Here is a 23,846-nt window from a genome sequence, read left to right as displayed (position 1 = left end):
TACAGTTTTAAACATGTATCTCGGCATGTTCTCCTCCACCAGTCTTACACACTGCTTTTGGATAACTTTATGCCTTTACTCCTGGGGCCAAAATGTAAGCAGTTCAGCTTGGTTTGATGGCTTGTGATCATCCATCTTCCTCTTGATTATATTCCAGAGGATTTCAATTTGGTAAAATCAAAGAAACTCATCATTTTTAAGTGGTCTCTTGTATGTTGATAATGTTTTGGTTCATCAGTTCATATGTTGTTTTTGCAGTTCAAGGTGAAACATTTAATAGAAGTGATGGAAACGATTGGGCACATTTTCCAGGCCATGACTCACACAAACTAATGCAGGTACTTTACAGAAAGCCTTCATTTTTCTCCTATTACAGGCCTATAGATCATTACCGTGTGTCAGCTGTGCAACATTAAAGTTCATTAAGTCAAGGACACTGAGCTTTAAGCGGTATCAGGATGCCGGTTCGTTCAATCCAATTACCGTCCCCTGCTCATCCTAACAGATGGAGTAACTAGCGCTACGTCATATCGGCCGCTGATTAATCGGCGCGCTGTTAGGAGACTATATAATGTAAGGTCGCTAATTGAATTACTACGATGCAGCGTAAACAATCAATTCCGCGCCCATGAGTTAGATGGCAGCTATGCGGAGGATCGCAAATTAATTTACCAAAGTGTGGGGCAGCGAGCTGCTGGTACTTATCCCATTCTGCTACAGGAAGTTGGCGTGCCGTCGCATCTTCGCTGGCTGTTCTCCATCCTGAGATTACACTCGCTCTCACTCTGCCTAAGCCCACACTTAGTAAAGTTCACAAACATGGAGAAGCCACACCACACATGGAGCTCTGCAGATATTCATAGCTGCCTGGCTTCATTCTCTGCTCTGGGGTGGATTTATAAAAGCTCTTCTAAGGCTTAAAAAGATGAGAAATCCTATGATAACCACTAAAAAAGATCCACAGTATGGGCCTTATTCACAAATATCTATCTAAGAATTTTCTTGACTGCTAAAATCCACTTTTTCTTGTTCTTTGTGAAATACTATAGGTCTCTCTCAGTTGTATATGGATGCTGCACATGAAACTGTTCCTCAACCTCTATTGTCTGCAGTAGTTAGTAAAAAAAAAACGATAAGAATGAATGAATTAGTATTCATGGCCTCGCTCACTTTGCTCAGGCACGTCTCTTCAGATAGGAGCTACCAGTGCTAGGAACAGCATGGCAGTTCGTTCCTGTGTTATTTGTGCAAATAACACTTCAGTGTTAAAAGCTTTGCCCAGTACCTCAGAGCTTATGAACAAATGGTTAGAATTTGTCTATAAAACGTCCCCAGCGAAGTACAATTGAGATAGGTAGGTATGTCTGTTTAAAACGTAAAAAGTTAAAAGTAAAAATCTACCCCAGGGTTTTGTTCCAACTGCATAGACAGCTCTGCTTTGGCTCAGCCAACAAAACCCTGGGATGAATTTTTTACTTTTTTACTGGACCTGGACCTAAACTATAGGTTTACATAGGATCTCCGGTGGATTTTTTGTTTTACAGAGACTCTAAGACTAGTTCAGTGGCTGAACTGCACTTAACAAGGCATTACACATGTTGCAAAGTAATAACATACTGTGTGTGACATTGCAAAGACTGTTATTACTGTAATATGTCTTTATTTTAAAACGTTTTTAACTAACTGTTGTCCGTCTTGCTGCCATCTGGTGTCGCAGTGCTGTCAGCCAATCAGAGGCGAAATGTTTGCATGTATAAATAATCATAAGCAAGTACCCACTTCTCCACTGGACTAAAGCAGTGTTATACCGAAGCACCGGAGCACTTTTTTTTTCCAAAAAACAACTCACATGTCATTCATTTAAACTAGAGACAACAACTAGACCATTAAAAATCAATGAAAAAATTATGGAATAAAACCTTTAGCATTTCAAATTTAGCTTTTTTTACATTACATTACATTACATTACATTTGGCAGACGCTTTTGTCCAAAGCGACTTACAACATTGAAGTGCAAATAATAGAAGAGGTTAAGTACAAAAATAATAGAAGTTAAAAATAAAGCATCTATAGATAGGGCCTTAAGGAGGTCAGAGGGAAATAATGGGATAGAGGAGTAGAGAAGAGGAAGAAGGAGATGAGGTTAGAATTAGTTAGTTAGTTAGAGGTGTTAGGAGAGTAAGTGCTCTTTGAAGAGCTCTGTCTTCAGGAGTTTCTTAAAGATAGCGAGGCGACGTTCATTGGAGGAGCGCAGCGGCCGGGAGGTAGCGCAAGCCTTCAGGAGCGAGTGCAGGTAGGAAGAAGCCTGTACTGTCATCACCTTGTAGGCGATTGTAAGCGCTTTGAATTTGATGTGAGCAGCAACCGGTAGCCAGTGGAGCTCAATGAGCAGTGGAGTGACATGTGCCCGTTTTGGTTGGTTGAAGACCAAACGTGCTGCTGCATTCTGAATCATCTGTAGTGGTTTTACTACACAGGCCGGGAGGCCAGTTAGTACAGCATTGCAGTAGTCGAGGCGTGAGATTACCACAGCTTGTACCAGGAGTTGGGTGTTGCGTCAGAAACGGTCGAATTTTTCCGATGTTGTAAAGCGCAAAGCGGCAGGATCGAGCAACTGAGGCCACATGGTGCGTGAAGAGAAGCTGGTCATCAACCATGACACCCAGGTTCCTAGCAACCTTTGTCGGTGAGAGAGAGAGAGTCGATGGTTATGGCAAAGTTATGTTGAATAGAAGGCTTTGCTGGTATGACCAGAAGTTCAGTCTTTGAGAGGTTTAGTTGGAGGTGATGTTCCTTCATCCATGCGGATATGTATGAGAGACACTGTGATATTCGTGCAGAGATTGAGTGATCATCTGGTGAGAACGACAGGTATAGCTGAGTGTCGTCAGCAAAGCAGTGGTAGGAAAAACCATGTGAGCGGATAACCTGACCTAGAGAGGTGGTGTATATTGAGAAGAGAAGAGGTCCCAGTACCGAACCCTGGGGAACCCCAGTGGGTAACGAGTGGGCTGGGGACAGCAGTCCTTGCCATGACACCCTGAACGAGCGCCCAGTGAGGTACGATCTGAACCATGACAGCGCATTGTCTGAGATCCCCATGTTCGAGAGTATAGTTAGGAGGAAGTCATGGTTGACTGTGTCGAAAGCAGCCGAGAGGTCCAGCAGAATGAGCACTGAGGACTGACCTGCAGCTCTGGCAGTTTTCAACGCTTCAGTCACAGACAACAGAGCCGTCTCAGTAGAGTGCCCTTTCTTGAAACCAGATTGGTTCTGGTCCAGGAGGTCATTTTGGGTGAGGAAGCCAGAGACTTGATTGAGAGCTGCTCTTTCTAATGTTTTAGAAAGAAAAGGCAGTAGTGAGACCGGTCTGTAGTTATCAACCTGGGCGGGGTTGAGAGAAGGCTTTTTAAGCAGTGGTGTGACCTGTGCTTGTTTAAAAGAAGTCGGGAACACACCAGATGTTAAAGAGGCATTGATCATGTGAGTAATAGCCGGAATGATTGCAGGTGCAATGGTTTGCAGAAGGTCTGAAGGAATCGGGTCAAGTGGACACGTAGTAGGACGGCTACGCATTAGGAGAGCCAGTGTCTCGTTCTCAGTGAGAGGAGCGAACGAGGAGAAAGCGACGCCTTCGGTAGAGGGATACCGGGCAGCAGAGCATGATGTAGGACTGCTACATGTCGCATCAGTAAACTGTCTGCTGATAGCTGACACTTTCCCAGTAAAGAATGAGGCAAGAGCTTCAGCCGTAAGGCAGGTAGCCGGAGAAGGAGGTGGAGGGTTGAGTAGTGTTTTGAATGTAGCAAATAGTTTCCGGGAGTCTGTGAGGGAGCTGATTTTTTTGTGATAGAATTCAGCTTTAGCAGCAGTGAGGCTGGCTGAAAAAGAAGCCAGGAGCAGTTGGTAGTTTTTTAGGTCTGTCTGGTTTTGCCTTTTTTGCCATTTTCTTTCAGCAGCTCTGAGTTTGGAGCGTAGTTCCCTGAGCGTGTCATTTTTGAGCCATGGCTGCGGTTTGCTTGGTTTAATGGCTCGAGATGTTTGAGGACAGAGGTCGTCCAAACAGGAGCTTAATGTGGAGCAAAGAGTATCAGTGGCATCATTAACATTGAGTGACGAAAATGAGCCTAATGGAGGCATATTGTCAGTCACCAGCGAGGAGTACTGGTCTGCTGGGAGATCTCGAAGATTTCGGCGGAACGAGACCATAGTAGGAGTAGCTGTGGGTTTTTTCGAAATGCGAACGTTGAGTTGCATGAAGAAGTGGTCTGAGAGGTGTAGAGGAGTGACAGTTAAAGAGTCGGTGTCACAGTTACGAGTGAAGATCAGGTCTAGATGTTTGCCAGCTTTATGTGTTGGGGGGCTGGGGACCTGCTCCAGATCGAAAGACTGCATGAGGGATGAGAAGTCTGTGAAGCTGGTACTGTCATGATGGATGTTCATATCCCCTAGAATGAGCATGGGGCAATCTTGCTCAGGGATAGAAGACAGTAGCATGTCAAGTTCATGTGTGAACTCGCCCATTTGTCCAGGAGGACGGTAGATGACAATGACAGTAAGTTTTGATGGAGTATTAACCAGTGTGGCATGATACTCGAACGAGTTGTATGAGTTTGCAGGTAATAGTGGAGTGTATTTTAAGCCATTCGCGAGCAATAGGCCAGTTCCACCTCCTCGTCCTGAGAGACGAGAAGTATGGGTAAAGGAATAATTATTTGAAAGTGCCGCCGGAGTAGCAGTGTTTTCAGGTTTAATCCAGGTTTCAGTCAGAGCCAGTAGTTGTAGTGAGAGATGATTTGCATAAGAGGCGATGAAATCTGCTTTATTAACCGCCGACTGGCAGTTCCACAGCCCAACAGAGAATGAGGTAGTAGTGGGCGTGGCTTGCTTAAGAGGACGCAGGTTAGTATGGTCCTGGAGCCTATGTGTGTTTTTACGCCTTCTGTGCGTACCGGAGATGACAGGAATGTGATGGGAGCACATTTTGTGAGGCAGTAGGACGGGCTGCCTTGTCAGTGGCCTTGCTCGGTGGACTCGCGCAGGTAGACTCGCAGGTCTTTACCCGAGTTAGGTCTTCACACGAGAGGGTCTTCACACAACAGCTGACGCCTCGGCGAGTGTGAGTGACGACATAGGAGTCTGAATTTGCGCGCAGGTGCGGGCGATATAGGAAATCAGCTCCACCAGACTGTCTTTTAAAGCGTGAGTAACGCCCCTGAGGTGTGTAGACAGAGAATGTGTGAATGAGGGGGTTTGCCACGCCCCGCTCAAGTGAGAATCGCTCAGCCTTGTCCGAAAAAGCGCGCTGAAAAGCGCGTTTGCTGTTGCTCTTACAGCGTAGCTGCAGTTAAAATGGAGTAAAAAGCGCAGTCTGATGTAGCTTCAGTTCCTGTTTGCTCTCGTAGTGTGCCCGCTCTTATTCTTAATCTTTTAATGCCGACCTTACATAAAATGATTTTCAAGCGATTTCTCTCTCGCAGACAAATTTCAAATGTCAGAAAAAAACAACGTAAAATCACAAAAGTCTTGCTAGAGTGGAGTTGCAGTCGTGTCATCTCCATCGTTTAGTGGAAGGTGGTTCGTTTTGAAGGTTTACATCAGTCTTTTTCTCGTCCTGGCATTCCCAAAAATAAATCAACCATGTTTAATATTACTGTCAGAGGTCTTGATACTTGGATCACGCAAATACACTGCAAAAAACTAAATCTTAGCAAGTGAAATTGTCTAAATTTAAGGCAACAAATCTTATTTTCTTATCTGATAAGACTTTTTGTCTTAATAAGCATTGTAAATGTTAGATTATTTTGCTTATTTTAGGGATAATTATCTTAATCATTCTTACTTAGAATTTGTACCTTATTTTAAGTCATTTGAACTTAAAATAAGCTCAATCTTGTGTCCAGAAACAGTGACTTTTTTGCTTGATTTAGGTGTTACTTCACTCATTTTGAGACTTTGCCATTGCTTTTGGTAAGAAATCTTACTAAGAAAATTTTGCTAACCCAATTGGCAGATTTTTTTGCTTGATATACATATATTTTGTCTAAATTTTGGCAATTGATTTTTTGCAGCGTAGTGACATGAACAATGTCAACAACCAATAGGAGAGCTACAGGAAGCCACAAGGCAAGCGCGGGAACGTTTGCGGAACTGCACGTGGGTGAGACTCCGGTGATGGCTTGGAAACCACGGTTCTCCTGGAGTGTATAAAAGGAGGAGAAACTGGTGTAACACTTTACTTGGATGGTCCATTTTATGGCCTTGTTGATGCTCAACTGACATTCAATTAACACTGAATTGAATGTCCATTACATTTAACTTAACCCATATGTTGAATGTAAATTATTCAAAATAGAACCTAAACCTACACCTAACCCTAACCTTTAATCAACCATAAAATCAAAACCTACACCTAACCCTAACCTTAACCTTAGCCTAAACTTAAAATCTAACCCTAAACCCAATCCTTAAATATTAAGATAAGCGTTTGGGTTAGAGTTGAGTGTAGGGTTTTATTCAATAGAGAATCATTTACTTTCACCTTTTACATTTAATAGAGATGTAGTTGAATGTCAGTTGAGCATCAAAGAGGCCATCAAATGGACCATCCAAGTAAAGTGTTACCGAAACTGGTGTAACTGTGGAGAGAGCAAGAGCGTCTCTTTGACATGCATGATAAAATAATTTTAAAAATCTCAGAAAGAATCGAGTTGCAGTCTTGCAAATAGTGACCTTGCAAGATCCCCAGTCTTTGCAAAATCTCAGTCTGTGACTAAAAAGTCTGTGACTTGTCTTCAGATGTGCGAAGATGTCAGACTTTAGTCTATTAAAGTCTTTTCAGAGTCTTTTTGAAGTCGTCCAGTGTATGGTTAGCTTTAGGCTATATTTAGCAAAATGAAGCACTGCAACCAAAACTACATATAGCATTATCAAAATCTAATATCTGCACCAAATAGCTTTAAACACTTGATTCAATTCATATTACCAGAATACTGCCTACGAGCTGTAACAAACTGTTAAAATAATAATGAAAAGCTCTCTTTAATTTTATTCCTTATTATTTCTAATTTCTTATTATATGTATTAAACAGAGGTGGAAAGTAATGAATTACATTTACTTAGTAGATTTTTTAAGTAATTAGTAATTTTTAAAGTAGTTTTTAAAATAGGTAATTTTACTTTTACTCTAGAACATTTTGACACAAGTAATTTACTTCGCTACATTGGAAAACTCCCTGTTACTGAGTAAAAAATAAAATGCTGGGGGGAAAAAAACAATTGTCTGAAAAAAAAAAAAAAAAGTGCCCTGCCGGACAGAGCTGTCAGCTTTCAAAACTTCCACATCAAACCTGTGAAAGCGTGTGGTGGTAAGTATTTTTTATCATTAAACAATCTGCTTATATGTTAAAAAAAACAAGTTAAAAAATAATAATGACCTGTAACATTTCAAAAAAATACAGTTTATAGTCACACATATGACCATAACTTTTTAACTGTAAAGAAAAAAAAAATGGATCGTAGAAACCTATGCCACTTGTTCTTAAAAATGTTTAATGGAGTGATCTGAACAAATACTGCCTGAAAGGTCCACATTATTATGTGGAATAATGGTTCATTTAAAACAATTTAATTTATGATTTGTTTTTACTTTTTTACATCAAATAATTAAAAGTAACTATGTAACTTTTACTCAAAGTACATTTTAAATTGAACACTTTTTTACTTTTACTCGAGTAGATTTTTAGATGGGTACTTTTACTTTTACTCGAGTAGATTTTTAGATGGGTACTTTTACTTTTACTCGAGTAGATTTTTAGATGGGTACTTTTACTTTTACTCGAGTAGATTTTTAGATGGGTACTTTTACTTTTACTTGAGTAGAATTTTAGCAAAGTAAAGGTTCTTTTACTCAATTACAATTTTTCAGTACTTTTTCCACCTCTGGTATTAAATAACCTATATACATACTACCAATATATACATTATATTAACAAAAGTTTGAAACTTACATACTACTCAGTATAGCTGTAATCTTTACCGTGTGCAGTATCTATCTCACTACATGTGCTGTGATCCCCTTATCACCATTTGTGCAATCTTTTTTTTTTTTAACTTTTTTAACATTTTCTCACCTTTTTATCTACTATTTATTTGATATTTATCCACTGCTGCTACTCTTTGTGCAATAATACTGGTCACACCCTACCATAATCATATCTCTATGCACTATATATATATATATATATATATATATATATATATATATATATATATATATATATATATATATATATATATATATATAATATTTCCTTTACTATTACTATTAAATTATCTTTATATATTTCCTGTAATTGTTTTTGTACATATAGATTTATTATTATTTGTTTATATTTTTCCTGACCTGTTTCTCTGTCTTATTCTTCTGTACTCCTGTAACATTGTAAATTGTAAATTTCCCCCATTTTGGGATTAATGAAGGATTGTCTTATCTTATTAATCTTGTTAATACAAAAAGAAAGTGACATGACTCCAGAGCTGATATATATATATTTTTTTTAGCTTTTATTTGGTAAGTTAATACCAATCGTCCATTACTGAGTCCCATGCCACCTGGGAAAGGCTCTCCCTTGTGTTCTCATACTTTTCATCCCTTATAAAAAAGGGCTTCACAGGCTGGGAGGTGGAACGGACCAGGGGTTTTGTCTTTCGTCCCAGAAAGGAAGCTGGTACGCCTTTAGCAGAAGTATCCTTTTTGATGGTGGTTGGCACCTCAAGCTCCTCAAGCTGAATTTTCCCCTCACTGCTCTCTGCTGGCTGGCTGTCACCCACACTGACCTGAAGGGGGAGCTCTTCTGGGCTTGATAGAGCATACCGTCCATCTTCAGAAGAAGAAGAAAGGTCATCAATTACTTTAATCTCTGGAAGCTCTATAACAGACACTGTTGTGTCTTCAGCCTGAGGATCCTCTATGATGGTGATTGGCTCCTCAAGCTGATTTTTCCTGCTTACTGCTCTTACCTGTCTGACTGTCCACACTGTCCTGAAGGGGGAGCTCCTCTGGGCTTGAGACAAGTTCTCTAGTCTCAGACTGAGAACACTGTCCATCTTTAGAAGAGGAAGACAGGTCTTCAACCACACTGAGCTCTGGAAGCTCTATAGCAGACACTGTTGTGTCTTCAGTCTGAGGATCATCTATGATGGTGATTGGCTCCTCAAGCTGCATTTCCTGCTCACTGCTCTCTGCTAGCTGGATGTCGTCTGCAGTGTCCTGAAGGGGGAGCTCCTCTGGGCTTGAGACAGGTGCGCTAGTCTCAGACTGAGCACACTGTCCATCTTCAGAAGAGGAAGACAGGTCTTCAACCACATTGAGCTCTGGAAGCTCTATAGCAGACACTGTTGTGTCTTCAGTCTGAGGATCATCTATGATGGTGATTGGCTCCTCAAGCTGCATTTCCTGCTCACTGCTCTCTGCTAGCTGGATGTCGTCCGCATTGTCCTGAAGGGGGAGCTCCTCTGGGCTTGAGAGAGGTGCTCTAGTCCCAGACTGAGCACACTGCTCTTCTCCACTAGAGGAAGAAAGCTCATCCTCCTTCTCCTCACTGTCCTGGCTGGTACCTGGAGTTTTCTTCCGGGAGCTATACCACCACCAGCAGCAGCCGGCGACGGCCAGCACACCTGGAACGATTAACGCTTTCAGCATCTGCACCATGTCTAGTTGTCTGTAGCTATGGGTAGCACTATTCTTTCGAACTGCTCTCTCCAACACCGAACACCCAACAGACCAAAAACTCCAGCGCGCAGCTATTTATACCCATCGGAATGCTGGAGCTTCGGAATCACACTCAGCCAATCGACTGGCTGGTGACATCATCACCTTTAGAACACTCGTAGGAACATTCTACAGCAGTGCAGTCTACGTACCCAGTAATATTGCGTCTAAACACAATATACTATAGACAAACCCAATCAATCCCCATTCAAGCCTAGTATACTAGTATACTATATATATATATATATATATATATATATATATATATATATATATATATATATATATATATATATATGTAGTTTTAAAATGAAGGTTTTCATTATTAAAAAAGACAAAAAAATCCAAACCTACATAACCCTGTGTGAAAAAGTCTTTGCCCCCCAGTTAAAACATAACTGTGGTTTATCACACCAGGCGTGGACGATATGGCCCTAAAATAATATCACAATATTTCATGGTATTTTCACGATAAAATACTGAATAAAAACATGATTTCATGATTTGGTGCACTTCTGCACCAAAATGAATATTAAATTTTCCTATTGCATATGATATGATATGGCACACCCTTAACTAAGATTTTAAAAAATACAAGAAATAATCAGATTTGTAACAGAAGTCAACAATCCAGAATGCCATGGTACTAATAATGCAACATATATCCAGGATTAAAGTAAAATAAAGGATACTGGACAGATCTCTAGTGTCTCTAGTAGATATATAATGGGAAATGAGAACAGTGTGATTTTTTCTTTTGCTAAAAACAGCAAAAAAGTAGTACCCTGATGTGACAATTAGGAGTGGGTGAAATGGCACGATATTTCAGGGTATAATATCGTACACGATATTGAACAATTTTGGCGATATTATCGCGTACGATACGATATGGCACACCCCTACTGCCATGTCTGTTCTCAATCAAGAAATCACCATCAAGAAAAGACCATTTCTGACAAAGTAAAGCAGAAAAAAAGATCCTCAAAAGCCGGACATCATGCCAATTTCCAGGAAAGTTCAGGGACAAATGAGGAAATATGGCTATAAAGCCATTTCTAAACTTTTGCGACTCCAGCGAACCACAGTGAGGGACATCCAACATCCACAAATGTTGAAAATGTGGAACAGTGGTGAACCTTCCCAGGAGTGACTGGGAAGTGCTGCTCGTATGATTGAGAGATTGATGGTTCGAATCCCTGCCATGCAGCTTGCCATCAGCTGCCAGAGCCTTGAGAGGGCACAATTGGCCTTGCTCTCTCTGGGTGGGTACAGTAGATGGCGCTCTCTCTCCCCCCCTCATCACTCCAAATGGTGATGCCGATCAGCACAACAGGGCATCTGTGAGCTGATGTATTGAAACTGAGTTGCTGCGCTTTCCTCCAATTAATGCTGCATCAGCAGCAGTTCAAAAAGAGGTGGTGGCTGACTTCGTATGTATCGAAGGAGGCATGTGCTTTATTATAGAGTAAAATAGGTTATTTATTTACTTTTTTTTTGTATTTTAAGGATCTTATCTCAGCACCACATCAGAATATTAAGGCCTGTTCTCTGCTCTCCTTTCTACCAGTCATAAATAATCCTCATGGCAGGTGATGGGCCATGTGCTCCATAGACTCCATGTTGGAAGGAGTGTGAGAGAGAGGCCAGTAGATGATGGACGCACCATTAACGGGGTAATGTGGCTTTATCAGTCTATTAACAGTCGATCGTCTCTCTGTTTAAAAGTCACGGAGCTGCGCTTTGGAGGAGCTAGGCCTATTTGTACGGTGGTACATCGAGCATGAGCAGATGAAGATGAGCGTGGAGAGACTGAAAGTGGAAAGTGAGCTGATAGTTAAGATCTGGAGGTTCTGGGTCATTTTCTACCTATTTTACACTCACAATGGCTACCAGACATGACTGTGGGCCAATCCCAACTCACCAATTGGTCCTACTACTTGGCCCTACCCCTCTGTTTTGAGTATTCTTGTATAGGGGTAGGGTGTCCCATTTTTGGTTTGAGGCTGGGAAGGGGAAGAGGTGGGGTGTTAGGGCTTCATGACCCTTAAAACTAAGATATTTCAGAAGCACACTCAAAACCGAGGGCTATGAGAATCACTGGCAACATTGTGGTTCACAAGCAACCAAAGAAACCCACAAATTAAAGTGTTTTTCTTGTTAAAATGACTATAATCACCATGTTACCATAGTTTAATGTGTGGTTTCAATGTTTTATGGACATTTTCTCTTCATAACAAGCATACAAAAACCATTAATAGTTCATCTTAGTAGCAGGTTAGCTAGCTAACTTTCCCGTTCCACCTTAAATGGTGCAACAGACTGCACAGGCTGCTGCAGCATTTAAGGTGGAACAAAAAAAAAGAATAAAAAAAACGAATTAATGCTAATTTCAGATCCTAATCACATACTAATAATCCATTGCTGTACTATATGCCCCCCTTTGTGAAGATATACAATAAGGCTCTAAAGTTAACTGGTAATCCAGCAGCAGCTAGGTTGCTGAACTTAAGCGCTCCACTGCTATAACTATATTTCTGTATCGGTTGCTTGAAAAGTTCTCCCATTTTTTAGAGGGAGAATTGATTTCATGTTACATTTAAAAACAAGGGGTAAGGGTTCAACAGAAAAATGGGATTGGGCCCAAACCGCCCAACCACAAAAGCTCAACAACTTTGCGCTTTTTTATTTATTCAATTTTTTTTTTAATATATTTTATTTTAAAATCTTAGTTAGATATGATCCACAACGTCCCATTTTCTTCATAACAAGTTTTAAAAAAATGCTAGTAGTTTGTCTCAGTAGCTACCAACCTAGCTAACTCTTCCGTTACTCCTTCAATGGTGCAACAGACTGCAGAGGCTGGCCTAGCATTTAAGGTGGAACAGAAAAATAGAATAAATTAAAAGCTAATTAAAGCCAATTTCAGATCCTAATCACAGACGAATTAAGCAATGGACAATAATACCAATAATCCATTGCTGTACTACATGCCCCCCTTTCTGAAGTAATATACAATACAGCCCTAAAGTTAATCCAGCAGCAGCTAGGTTGCTGAACTTTAGCGCTCCACTGCTATAACTATATTTCTGTATCGGTTGCTTGAAAAGTTCTTCCAATTTTTAGAGGGAGGATTGATTTCATGTTACACTTTAAAACAAGGGCTAGGGGTACAATGGGCCCAAATCGCCCAACCACAAATGCTCAACCACGCTGAATTTATATTTATTTATTAATTTATTTATTTATTTAAAAATCTTAGTTAGATATGAACCACAAAGTCCCATTTTCTTCATAACAAGCATCAAAAAATTGCTAGTAGTTCATCTCAGTAGCTAGCTACCTAGCTAACCCTTCCGTTCCACCTTAAATGGTGCAACAGACTGCAGAGGCTGCAGCATTTATTTTTTATGTAATTTAAAATCTTACTTAGTTATTAAGCACACAATTTTAATAGACATAAAATGCCATCTGGTTGAGACAGTGTTTATGTTGCATGTCTGTGCAATTGACCAAAAATGTTACTTTCAAAAATGTATAATGTCACCGTCCAATGAAAAACAAGTGTCTCAATTTTTGTACATTTTAATTTACTACATATTTGGACCCTTACACTGTGCCAAAATTTCTTGATGAATGGACCAATAGAAAAACTTCACAATGACCTGAAATAAACTCTTTTTACATTGACTTTCATTTTTTTCTCTTTCCTGTAAAGTGTAAAGCTGTTTTGGAGATACTTGTTTTTCATTGGACAGCGACGATTCTGTTTCCCCAGCAACTATATGTTCAGAGTTTGCTGGTATTTAATTTAATAAATTCTTCCTCTCTATCTGGGAAATATGTAACCATTTTTCACTGTCTGCAACACAAGTGCAAAGCATGATCCACCCGCCCCCAAGCTTAACAGTTGTTCTATCTGTTCTTTTTAGAAAAAAAGAAATCTGACACCCAATTTTTTTCCAAACTAAACTAAAATTTGCTGAATATGTTGCTATGTTCTTGTAGTCTTCTCCTGTTCACTGACATGCCAAAAGTCATGGGACATCACTATGTAGGCATCCGTATGTAGGCATCATTTTCAATCAAGTTATTTTACCTATTATTTTTTAAAGCAGGTTTTTTTTTTGCAGAAAACAAAGACTTGTGTGAAACTAATACTCAGAACTAGCAAATATATATTTTTTCATCTTACGCTTAAGTGTTTCACTGTAGCCTATTTATATTTAAAACATTAAAAATGAAATATTTAGTATTTAATAGTAAACTCAGTATAATATTCTTGTATTGAAAAAGCATTCAAACCCACGTTATTTACTTTAATGTTAAGTAGAACATGCATTCCGGCTCTGCACTCTTACCTCCACAAAGAGCTCTCAGTGACACTCCCCAGGTTGAAGTCATACAGCTTGGTCAGCATGAGAATTACCTGGAAAAACAAACAACACCATATGGTTACTCCATATTATCCGTGCCGTATGGCAGATGGGAACGTGTGATTAATATACATTTGCATAGCGGAGAAAGGTGGCAGATGATCATCTTTGTACATACTAATCACATAATAACTCTGGAGCTTACTGTACACATTATGTCACTTACTGAAGAAAAAAACATAATTCATTCACTTAGAAAACTCACACGTAGAATGAAGTAGCTGGAAACAAGATAATACAAGAGAATAAAGTAAAGTAAAGCGGAGAGAAGAGCAGAATTAGTTTCTCAGGGGGTCCTGGGGTAATTTTCTCTTTCATGGGGGGTCCTCTCTGATTTTATGTATGTGTTTTTTCTCATACATCCTCTGAGAAAATTACAGACTGAATTATCTACTTTTTTTCGCTGAACTCTGTGGTCCTCCCGTAATTTTAGTCCTGTCTGCGACGCAAATCTCTGAATTTCTTCTCCTCGCATTTAATAAAAGCGAATTAAATAGCAATTTGTCCCATGCCACTCACCGTAATTACACTTTGAGCGCGCGTTTCCACACAGAGATCTACGTAAAAACACAACAGCGAGTGGAAATGGAGGAGCTACTGAACTCTGCGATGTCATGTGACCGAGAAAGCCTAAAAAAAACTGTTTTTTATTTTTCAATTGCAGTCCAGATGCAGGAGTTTTATCACTGAGTAGAAATGTGAAATATTTTTCACAGACGTCCCCCTGAGAAACCCAGAAATCCCATCTGGATAGGGCTTTACACCCTGCCAAATTTCTACCTATTTTCACGCTTTGCACCAGCATGGTTTTAATAGCAACGATGCTATTAAAGTTGTGTGTTCAGGTAAACTGCTGGCGTATTTCCTACTGTATCTTTGCTATGGAAAACACAGGCTGAAAACAAATGGCATACGTTCATTGCTATCTTGGTAGAGAACTGTTAACACAGGTGCATCCCCAATGCGCATGGTTTATTGCATGTCAGAAACTGAAGTGATATTTTCGTGTACGGTATGATATATATCACACGCCCCTACTCCTTAGTGCTTCTGCTGTTTCTGGGAAGGTGTCCCTGTCAGAACTTCAAACCCCACAATTCCTTTCTTCACAGCCTGCCTGCACACAGCAGCATCTTGTAGTCGCAGCAGTCGCATCCATCGGCCTTCCCGCTTCTCGTGTGACAAGCTAATTATTCCCCGCTTCATTATTTAATCATATCATGCTGAATCTGGTAGCGCTCTGTAAATATTCTTTAGAGCATGCTTAGGGTGCACAAGACTTTCCTAAGTAGGTCGGTGGCGGTCCTTGGGGAAACGCAGAGCGCGAAAAAGAGAGCGAGAGAGAGCGCATCGTATTTTGCCCAGAGCGAAAGGGAGTTGTACACACGGAAATTGCCATCTATTTACACTGAGACGTGAAGCCCGCATGCGAGTGAAAAAGTCTGAGGCGTCTGTAGATGAGCTGAGCTTTCATGAAGGAGGGCATACGGGGAGAAATGTTCCGCTAAAGCGGGTCGTAATGGAGGTCTTAGAGCGGCGGACAGTAATGAAGCATGCGTAATTCATTACTGTGCTTAAGAATTTTATTTTTTCCCTCCCTCAAGCATCAGAACTTTGCTATTAACGGAATGGAATGCTGCGTTTTTCACAATTTCCCCATGGATGTCTTCTTATGATATTTGTGAGGAGTTTTGGATTTCATTTTTTTTTTCATAACTGTTTTCTAATATATCTTCATTCACGTAGATAAAAGTCGTAAAATAAATCATTTTGTTCTCAAAGCTTGAGGGATTTTTTTTTCTTGTCACTTTCTACTGTCTACCTTCTCTTAATAAAAAAAATTCTCTGCAAGTGTGCACATACAAAACTAAAAGTGTACCCCAAGAAGATTGTAAAGTTTTTACAACCAGAAATAAATTGTTTTACACAAGTCATCTGTTGGTGCTGTTTTGCCAAACACAGCCAACATGTCTGCCATATACTCGAAGAAGATTTGAGAAAACAGTAGCAATGATTTTTTTTGGGCTGCAAAACATTTTTTGAGGTCCATTTTTATCCCTTCAGATTGTACATTTTCCCAGCTGCATAACAACCCTCACTCATTTTGGAACAACTTGCTATGACCTGCAAAATACGATATTTTACACATCAGCTCAAGTCAGCTGTTGTCGCTGTTTTGCTTGACAAATGCAAACAATATGCCTGCTATGTACTCGAAGAAGAATCGAGAAAACAGTAGCAATGTTTCAGCAAAGTCTAGGCTACAGCCGAAGTGAACTCAATTTCTCGGCTACTATTGTACGTCATAGCAGGCTGTTTTGAAGTTAGTGACCTTTATATGGAGCTGGGAAATATTGTGACATATCGTCGCTGCCCTATGAAGAACAATTATCTCCATTTTTGTCGATTTTTAGTTTACTACATAATTTGAACAGACAAACTGACCCTCACACTGTGCCAAAAAATTCTTGATGAACAGACCAAACAGAAACGCTTCAAAATGACCTGAAATAAATTATTTTTACATTGACTTCCATTGAAAGTTGAAGGTTTTTTGTCTCTCCTGTAAAGTTGCTGTTTTGAAGATTTTTTTTTTCATTGGACAGCAATCAAAAAATGTTTTGTGCTACAGTTGCATGAGATGGGACCTTGCTATGTACCTTGCCACGTACTTGAAAAAGAATTGAGAAAAGAGTAGAAATGTGATTAGTGTACCTACTATACCTGTAGATTAACCCTTATGTATGAACAGAAATAAATTCAAATTCCAAGGTTTTGTTGTTGTTGTTACACTCATTTAAAAGGAAGCTGGATTCTGGAAAGAAGGCAGAATTCGGCACAACACCTGGAAAGACAACTCACAGAATTTATAACATGACCATAAATGATGCATAACCCTCAACAAACCAAAGACGACAGAATGTACGGGAAGTTCTTTAGCTTGCTTACTAAACCACAGTGTGAAACCAGACTAATCTACAAATTCTGGATAAATCAATGAAAGAAACATGCCACTAATTCTCACGGACACTTCCTGAAATAAACTTCCCTTTTTTTTCAGTGATTCCAATACAACCTCCCTCGAACTGGCCCAGCTCCCTCGATACAAGCATAACCACATTCTACTGTGAGAATAAAAAGACCCAAAATTCAGTTATCCCCTCCACAGAAGCCCGAGCGCAAGCACAAGGTGGTCTAGACACTCCAAATTTATTCATTCATTCTTCTTCTTATCTGCTTCTTCCTGGTCAGGGTCCCGGTGGGTCCAGAACTTGCTCAGAATCAATGGGCTCAAGGCAGGATTTACCTCTGGACAGAAAAAAAAATGCTACATTTTTTTTAGCTATTCTCTTGCTACATAATTACTGAGTCCATCTCAAAGTGGAAATCTCCTAATTATCTCTGTCCTCCAAAAAAACTAATCTCTATTTTACCATTCATCAGACCCTCTGTGAGATTAGACATCATTATTGTTTAAAACTCAATATTGACTAAGTCTACAGTTCTGAGAGCTTGCTGAACGGGTCTCAATAATTTAACACCACAGATACGCAAACACCCTTCACTTTGGAATAACACAGAATATTTGCATGTTAAAAAAAATAAATATTCGCAATAATTCACCACAAATGGAAAGATGAAGTATTCATCTTTATTTTTTTTTTCCCCCACAGTATTTCGAGGTAAATATGGTGGAGGCACTGGTTGAGAGGTATGGCATTGGTAAGGAAATCCTTATTCAGTATCTACTTTAGTGTTCAACCATCTGCAAGTTTGTGCAATTATTTTATTATTATATTTTAAAATGTAAAAAGCCCAAAAAAAACACACCCAAATATCTTATTTATTCATCTTTTTTAAAGCTAAAGCCAAAATTAGTGCTTTTCCACCGTCGTGTAACCAGCTCAGCTTGCTTGCAAAATATGTTTTGTCCAAAAATGTGTAAAAAATAAAATTAAATAAATTAAAAAAAATAAATAAATGCTGGTAAAACCAACCAGACTGCTTAGTTTTTTTCAGAATGTATTTATAAATGTGGCTTTGCATGAATAATCAAAGAAACAGCACATTGATGCAGTTTAATAAACTGTTTTGTCTCCGTCCTGCTCATAAATATTCAATATTTCAACTTAAACAAAAGATCCTAAGGACAACTGCTTTAAAAACAATGTACTATCCTTCACTACAGCGAATAAAAGTTCTCCAGAGAACACTCCTTACCCAGATAAAAAATGCTCCGAAGGGGATATGCTGACTCCGCTATTTGCTTTCAGGGCTCCTTAAACTGTTCCCACAACTGATGACTACCTTCACGCTGTCTGGCACTGCACACCTGTACAGCATCTCTGGCAACAAATAGCTGAACACATTTCCATTCGTCTGGGCTGGCAGGTTCCCCTTCCCTGTGTCTGCTAGGAACCCACTCCACTGTTCGTATTCAGAAATCCATATGGCAATCACTGTAACAAGGAAAAACTGAGGCTTCTGAACTGGAAAACTTAAATAATACAACCTTTACATTTTATAACCACAAACTTAAATGTATTTTATTGAGATTTTAAGTGATAGACCCACACAAAGTAGCTGTAAATGTGTGGCGAACAAAACTAACACTGCTCATTCCCCTGAAAACACCATGCCCACTGTGAAACATGGTGGTGGGAGCATCACGCTGTATGAAATATTTTCTTTTTAGCAAGGACAGGGATTCTGCTCAGAGTTTATAGGAAGATAAATGGAGCTGGATGAAAACTTGACCTGTTGGAGACTGCGAAGGAGATGGACCTTCCGACAAGACGATGACCCTAAACATACAGCACTACAGAGCTACAGTGGAATGGTTTAAAGTTTGTTAAAGAATATTCACGTGTTAGAATGCATTGATCAAAGTCCAAAAGACCTAAATCCCATTGAGCTTCTGTGGCAAGATGTGAAAACGGCTGTTCACAGACACTCTCCATCCTCCAACCTGGCTGAGCTTGAACTTTTTTACAATGAAGAATAGGCAAAAGTCTCAGTGTTTAGATGCAAAAATACCCCAAAAGACCTGCAGCTACTAAGTGTTGGTATAAGGGGTCTGAATATATGTTTTTCACGTTACACTTTTTGTGTTTTTAGATTTTTATTAACTAACTAAATGATCTGGGGTTGATGCTGCAGTTGGTCAGGTCTAGGTTCAGCAACAGTATGTGCTGAAAGAACGAGGTCAGCTGACTACCTGAATATACTGAATATAGACCAGGTTATTCCATCACTGGATTTTTTCTTCCCTGATAAAACGAGCATATTCTAAGATGACAATGTCAGGATTCATGGTGCTGGAATTGTGAAAGAGTGATTCAGAGAACCTGAGATCATAATTTTCACACATGGATAGTTCACCACAGAGTCCAGATCTTAACCTCATTGAGAATTTTTGGGATGTGCTGGAGAGGAGCTGCTTTGTGCAGTGGTCAGACTCTACCATCATCAATGCTGCTGCAAGATCTTGGCGAAAAATGAATCCAGCAACACTGGATTGAAATAAATCTTGTGACATTGGAGAAGCTTATTGAAACAATACCACAGCAAATGCGTGACACGACCAAAGCTAAAGGTGGTTCAATGAAATATTAGAGTGTGACCTGTACATTTAAGACAAAATTTATATAAGTTCAATATAAGTTTGAATACTTTTGCAAACCACTGTATCTCTTTAAAGAATGATAATCTTATCTATCTACCTACAGTTTGACACAACTTTTCCATCAAAGCGTTCATGCACAACACTTTGGCTTGTACCAAAGAGGGGGCAGATGTTAGTAGATCAACTCAACAAGACAAGCCTTATTGGAAGCTAATGCCCAGAGCTGCTCTCTCACTCTTTCTCTCTCTCTTTCTCTCTCTCTTTCTTTCTTCCTCTCATATGAAGAAGCCACAGGTCTGTAGTGAGTCTGGTTCAGGCCGCAGGCTCCAGGTTGCAGATGTCTGCGTATAACGAGTGCGATGACAGGCGTTGCGCCGAAAAGCGATTCCTCTAGCCAGGTGCATCTGTTTACACCTTGTAGCTGCTGACACCCTGCTGCTGCTGCTGCTTACCGGCACAAAGTCACACTGCTCACCTGGAGATGGGCTTTACACCTAAATACAATGCCACAGGCACCAGGAGCAGGTTGCTGAGAAGGAAAAGCTGCGGGGGAAGACTTAAGTAACGCATTGCTGACGTGCTGCGTTGGCGATAGTTTACACTACTGAAGAATTATTAGAAGACAAAATACATAAATCAAGAGTTTGACACAGGAAAATGAAATGAATGGAGTTTACATTCCCACTGAAATGGTTTTCTACGTTAAGAAAATGCTTCGTTCTTTGCGTGATGTTGGGGATGATGCACTGATATGGAAACTGTGGCCATACAGTACAAATCAAAGTTTGGACTCAAAGTTTGTAGATTAATACTAAAGTTTAGTACAAAAAGTGTTAACCAAAATCTGTTTTATGATGTAAATCAGGGGTCAGCAATTAAGTTTAGCCATTACGTGGCAGGCCACAAAAAAAATAAATCTGTTTTGGAAAATTAAATGTAACAGGATGGATTGCTACAGACTAGTATCTCTCCAGCCCAAAGGGTTGTTGAACCCAACTGCAGAACAGTTGAATTCAAAGCAGATAAACCCAAGAAAAAGAAAGGAAAAAATAAATAAACAACTGAGCCTAGTAAAATGGGACACGGCCGGGACAAAAAAAAAACGCCCTTATAAGGAGATAGGGAGTACAAAAACGGGCAAAAAAAATGAGAACCGGCGGCAACTTAAGTCACGCCGAGTGTGACAGAGAGACAGGGGAGGAATATAAACAAAAGCTCACAAGAGAAGCATTTTCTTTTTTTTTTTTTTTTTTCATTATCTTTATCATTATCGCTATTTTATTAGGACCACGGAGTTCAGTGAAAACTGTAGGTACTGTTATTCAGCCTGTTATTTTCTATGAGGACATCTGAGAAAAACACATATATGGTCGTTCCAGGTGGGAATAAAATCACAGAGGACCCCCCATAAAAGAGACAATTACCCCAGCACTTTACTTGAATTTGGAAAAGTTGTGAAGAGGTATACAGTGGAGTTGGTATACAGTGAATATTCATACTTGAGTAATGTTTTAATCCATGTTATGACCAGAACTACTCAAATAAGTAAAGGAAAAAATACTTTACATTGTAAGAACTTTTTGTAAGAAAATTTCTTCAAGTGCAGTAGCAAAGGCCAACAAAAACGTTATGATGAAACTGGCACTCATCAGGAACACCCCAGGAAAGGAAGACTAAGAGTTACCTCTGTTGTACAGGATCAGTTCATCAGAGTTACCAGCCTCAGAAAGCGCAAGTTAACAGCACCCCAGATAAGATGCTTCCATATGTGTTCCTTCATAGTCTAAATGATTTTAGCATTAATTTAAATTGTAGGGGAAAAAAGAAAAACATTATATGTAAATATCTTAAAATAAAACGATGCAAAGCACACAAAAACACACTTTTGCTCCATAATGTTTTGGAACATCACAAGATTAATATTCTCCAAATATTTGTTAATGCGTTTTTCCTCTGGGCATTCTCCAGTTTCATTCGTAATTGTCTTTTCAATCACCGCTGACTTTCACTCTCACTGCAGTCCATTAAACCACCAGCTGTATCCTGTAGCCAAAAACCTGCTCCTGTATAAAAAACCCTCTTTTTTTCAGCCTTCACCTTTATTTACCCTCTCCCTGTAGCCGCCTTAAACGTGCTAAATGAACAAACCGTCCAATTAAATCCTCACTCTGACCTTCAGAGCAGGAATTTTAACAAAACTGACCATTTCACCTCACATCAAGGACACCTGTTCTAATGTCTGAATTCCAAATTAAGCATCACATTTCCCCAGTGCTGATCTAAGACTGGCCAGAGGACTTCAACTTCAACAAGGAAGTAGAACGAGCAGCATAGTTAAGAAAAAAGGTGGATTAAACTTGAATAATGTGGCCCAGTAGTCTAAAGAGCTGCCACTTTGATCGGGAGATTGCTGGTTCGAAACCTAGTCATGCAGCTTGCCATCAGCTGTCAGAGCCCTGAGAGATTCTGTTGTATTACAACAGAACAAGTGTTTATGCAGTAACTCTCCTGTGTTCACCAGAACTATCCGTCGGGACAATAAATGATTGTGGTCTAAAAGCAGGTGTTTCAGTTTCATTGTCCAACCCCTGTAAAGTTGATAAGCTGATTATTTTAGTAAGTTGTTGATATTGTACACAGACAGTTCATAGATTGCATAGAGTGCACAATCATTTACCCATATACACTCATTTAACGTCTATTTTCTGCTCTGTTTTTATACATAAGGCACACCGAATTCTAATGCATATTTAAGCAACTATAGTAAGTGGTTAGCATCAGCGCTACTCATGGTTAGCAGCTCTTAGTGCTAGTAATATAGCGCTACACTGAGGAACTGCTGAGTGTTCTGGTAAGCCAGGGTGCTATCAGCTAGCGGTTTGTTCCACATTAGGGGTGGGCAATATTATATCGTATACAATATATCGTGACACAGAACTATCATGATATTTTAAATCCATATTGTGATAATAGAGATGTTCTGTCATAAAAGTAGTCTATTATTTACTGTGAAGCTTTAGGTGTATTTATTGTAGAATTGTTTTAGTTTGCAGTTTATATGCATGCACTGAATATTCTGCAATATTTTTTTGCTGCATTATATTATTTTATGCTATATTATTTATTTTGCCACATTATACTTATGCTGTTATACTGTTACACTATATTCCTGAAATTAATTAATTATTTTTCTGTTTTGCTATATCGCCAAGTATATCGTTATCGCAAAAATACCCTGAAATATCGTGATATTATTTTTGAGCCATATCGCCCACCCCTATTCCACATAGCTTGTTTTAACATGATAAACACGCAGGCTACAGTCAGATATACTTATCTCTAGGCGGCAAAAGAGCTAGAGCTGCAGTTAGTAGCTAATGTTAATATTGCTGATGCTAATGACTGGTAAAATTCATACATAAGGTGCACCAGATTATAAGGTGCACTGTTGATTTTTGGGAAAATTCAAGGATTTGGCCAGAAAATTAATGGCTACTAGCATTTCCTAGTGCTAATAAGCTTCTATTATTTGTTAGCAAATAGCCTCATAGCTCCAGGGCAGAACTGAGGGCTGAGACCAAAACAAAAACACTCTGGACACCAGAAACATGCCTGAGCTGATCAGCTACATTCAGGCTAGGGGGGCTGAAACTGTGTACATTAGCTTTTTTTCTACCCAAACTGCTCCTTTTAAGAGACTTTCAGAGCGGCATAAGGCTCATAAGCTAAGCTAAGTTGCGGTACAAGGAAATGAGCCTGGGGAGCCGCTATCCTTAAATGTCCAACAAGCGCCATGCATGCTAATGACAGTGCGGCGGCTAGCGCTGCGGGCTCAGCACTCTGGCTTTAGCATAGGAGCTAACTAGGAGTGTCAGGGCAAAGAGGAGAGAGTGTGTGTGTGTGTGTGTGTGTGTGTGTGTGTGTGTGTAGCAGAGTGTGTACGTGCGTGCTTGTGTGTGTAGGGGTGAGGGAATGGGTGTGAATTAAACAGCACAGGATGGTGTGTGTGTGTGTG

General features: G+C 39.7%; 2 protein-coding genes across 3 annotated transcripts in view; both read right to left on the bottom strand.

Moving 5' to 3' along the window:
* The window catches only part of LOC103033078 (VPS10 domain-containing receptor SorCS1), a 389,355-nt gene that overhangs the window by 187,532 nt on the left and 177,977 nt on the right, over positions 1 to 23,846 (bottom strand). For both annotated transcript variants that reach the window (XM_049469578.1, XM_049469579.1), the window contains exon 2: positions 14,131 to 14,198. In XM_049469578.1, the coding sequence (XP_049325535.1) occupies positions 14,131 to 14,198 (68 nt within the window). The remainder of the gene's footprint in view (positions 1 to 14,130; positions 14,199 to 23,846) is intronic.
* On the bottom strand, positions 8,544 to 9,810 carry LOC111193542 (uncharacterized). Its single transcript, XM_022674766.2, has 2 exons — positions 9,022 to 9,810; positions 8,544 to 8,882 (listed from the first exon to the last, which is right to left on the bottom strand). The coding sequence occupies exons 1-2, from the start codon at positions 9,710 to 9,712 to the stop codon at positions 8,578 to 8,580; spliced, it is 996 nt and encodes a 331-aa protein (XP_022530487.2). The 5' UTR covers positions 9,713 to 9,810; the 3' UTR covers positions 8,544 to 8,577.

Source organism: Astyanax mexicanus, chromosome 21 (genome assembly GCF_023375975.1).
Source record: "Astyanax mexicanus isolate ESR-SI-001 chromosome 21, AstMex3_surface, whole genome shotgun sequence".
Classification (NCBI taxonomy): domain Eukaryota; kingdom Metazoa; phylum Chordata; class Actinopteri; order Characiformes; family Acestrorhamphidae; genus Astyanax; species Astyanax mexicanus.
The sequence above is the reverse complement of the archived record's forward strand: the minus strand, read 5'-3'. Positions and strand labels throughout refer to the sequence as shown.

What these genes read in the sequence shown, in the direction of transcription:
- LOC111193542 (XM_022674766.2), bottom strand. Translation starts at nt 9,712, where the DNA reads ATGGTGCAGATGCTGAAAGCGTTAATCGTTCCAGGTGTGCTGGCCGTC. An exon ending in CAGTGTGGACAGTCAGACAG is followed by an intron (nt 8,883 to 9,021) that starts GTAAGAGCAGTA and finishes CTTCTTCTGAAG; the next exon opens with ATGGACGGTATGCTCTATCA.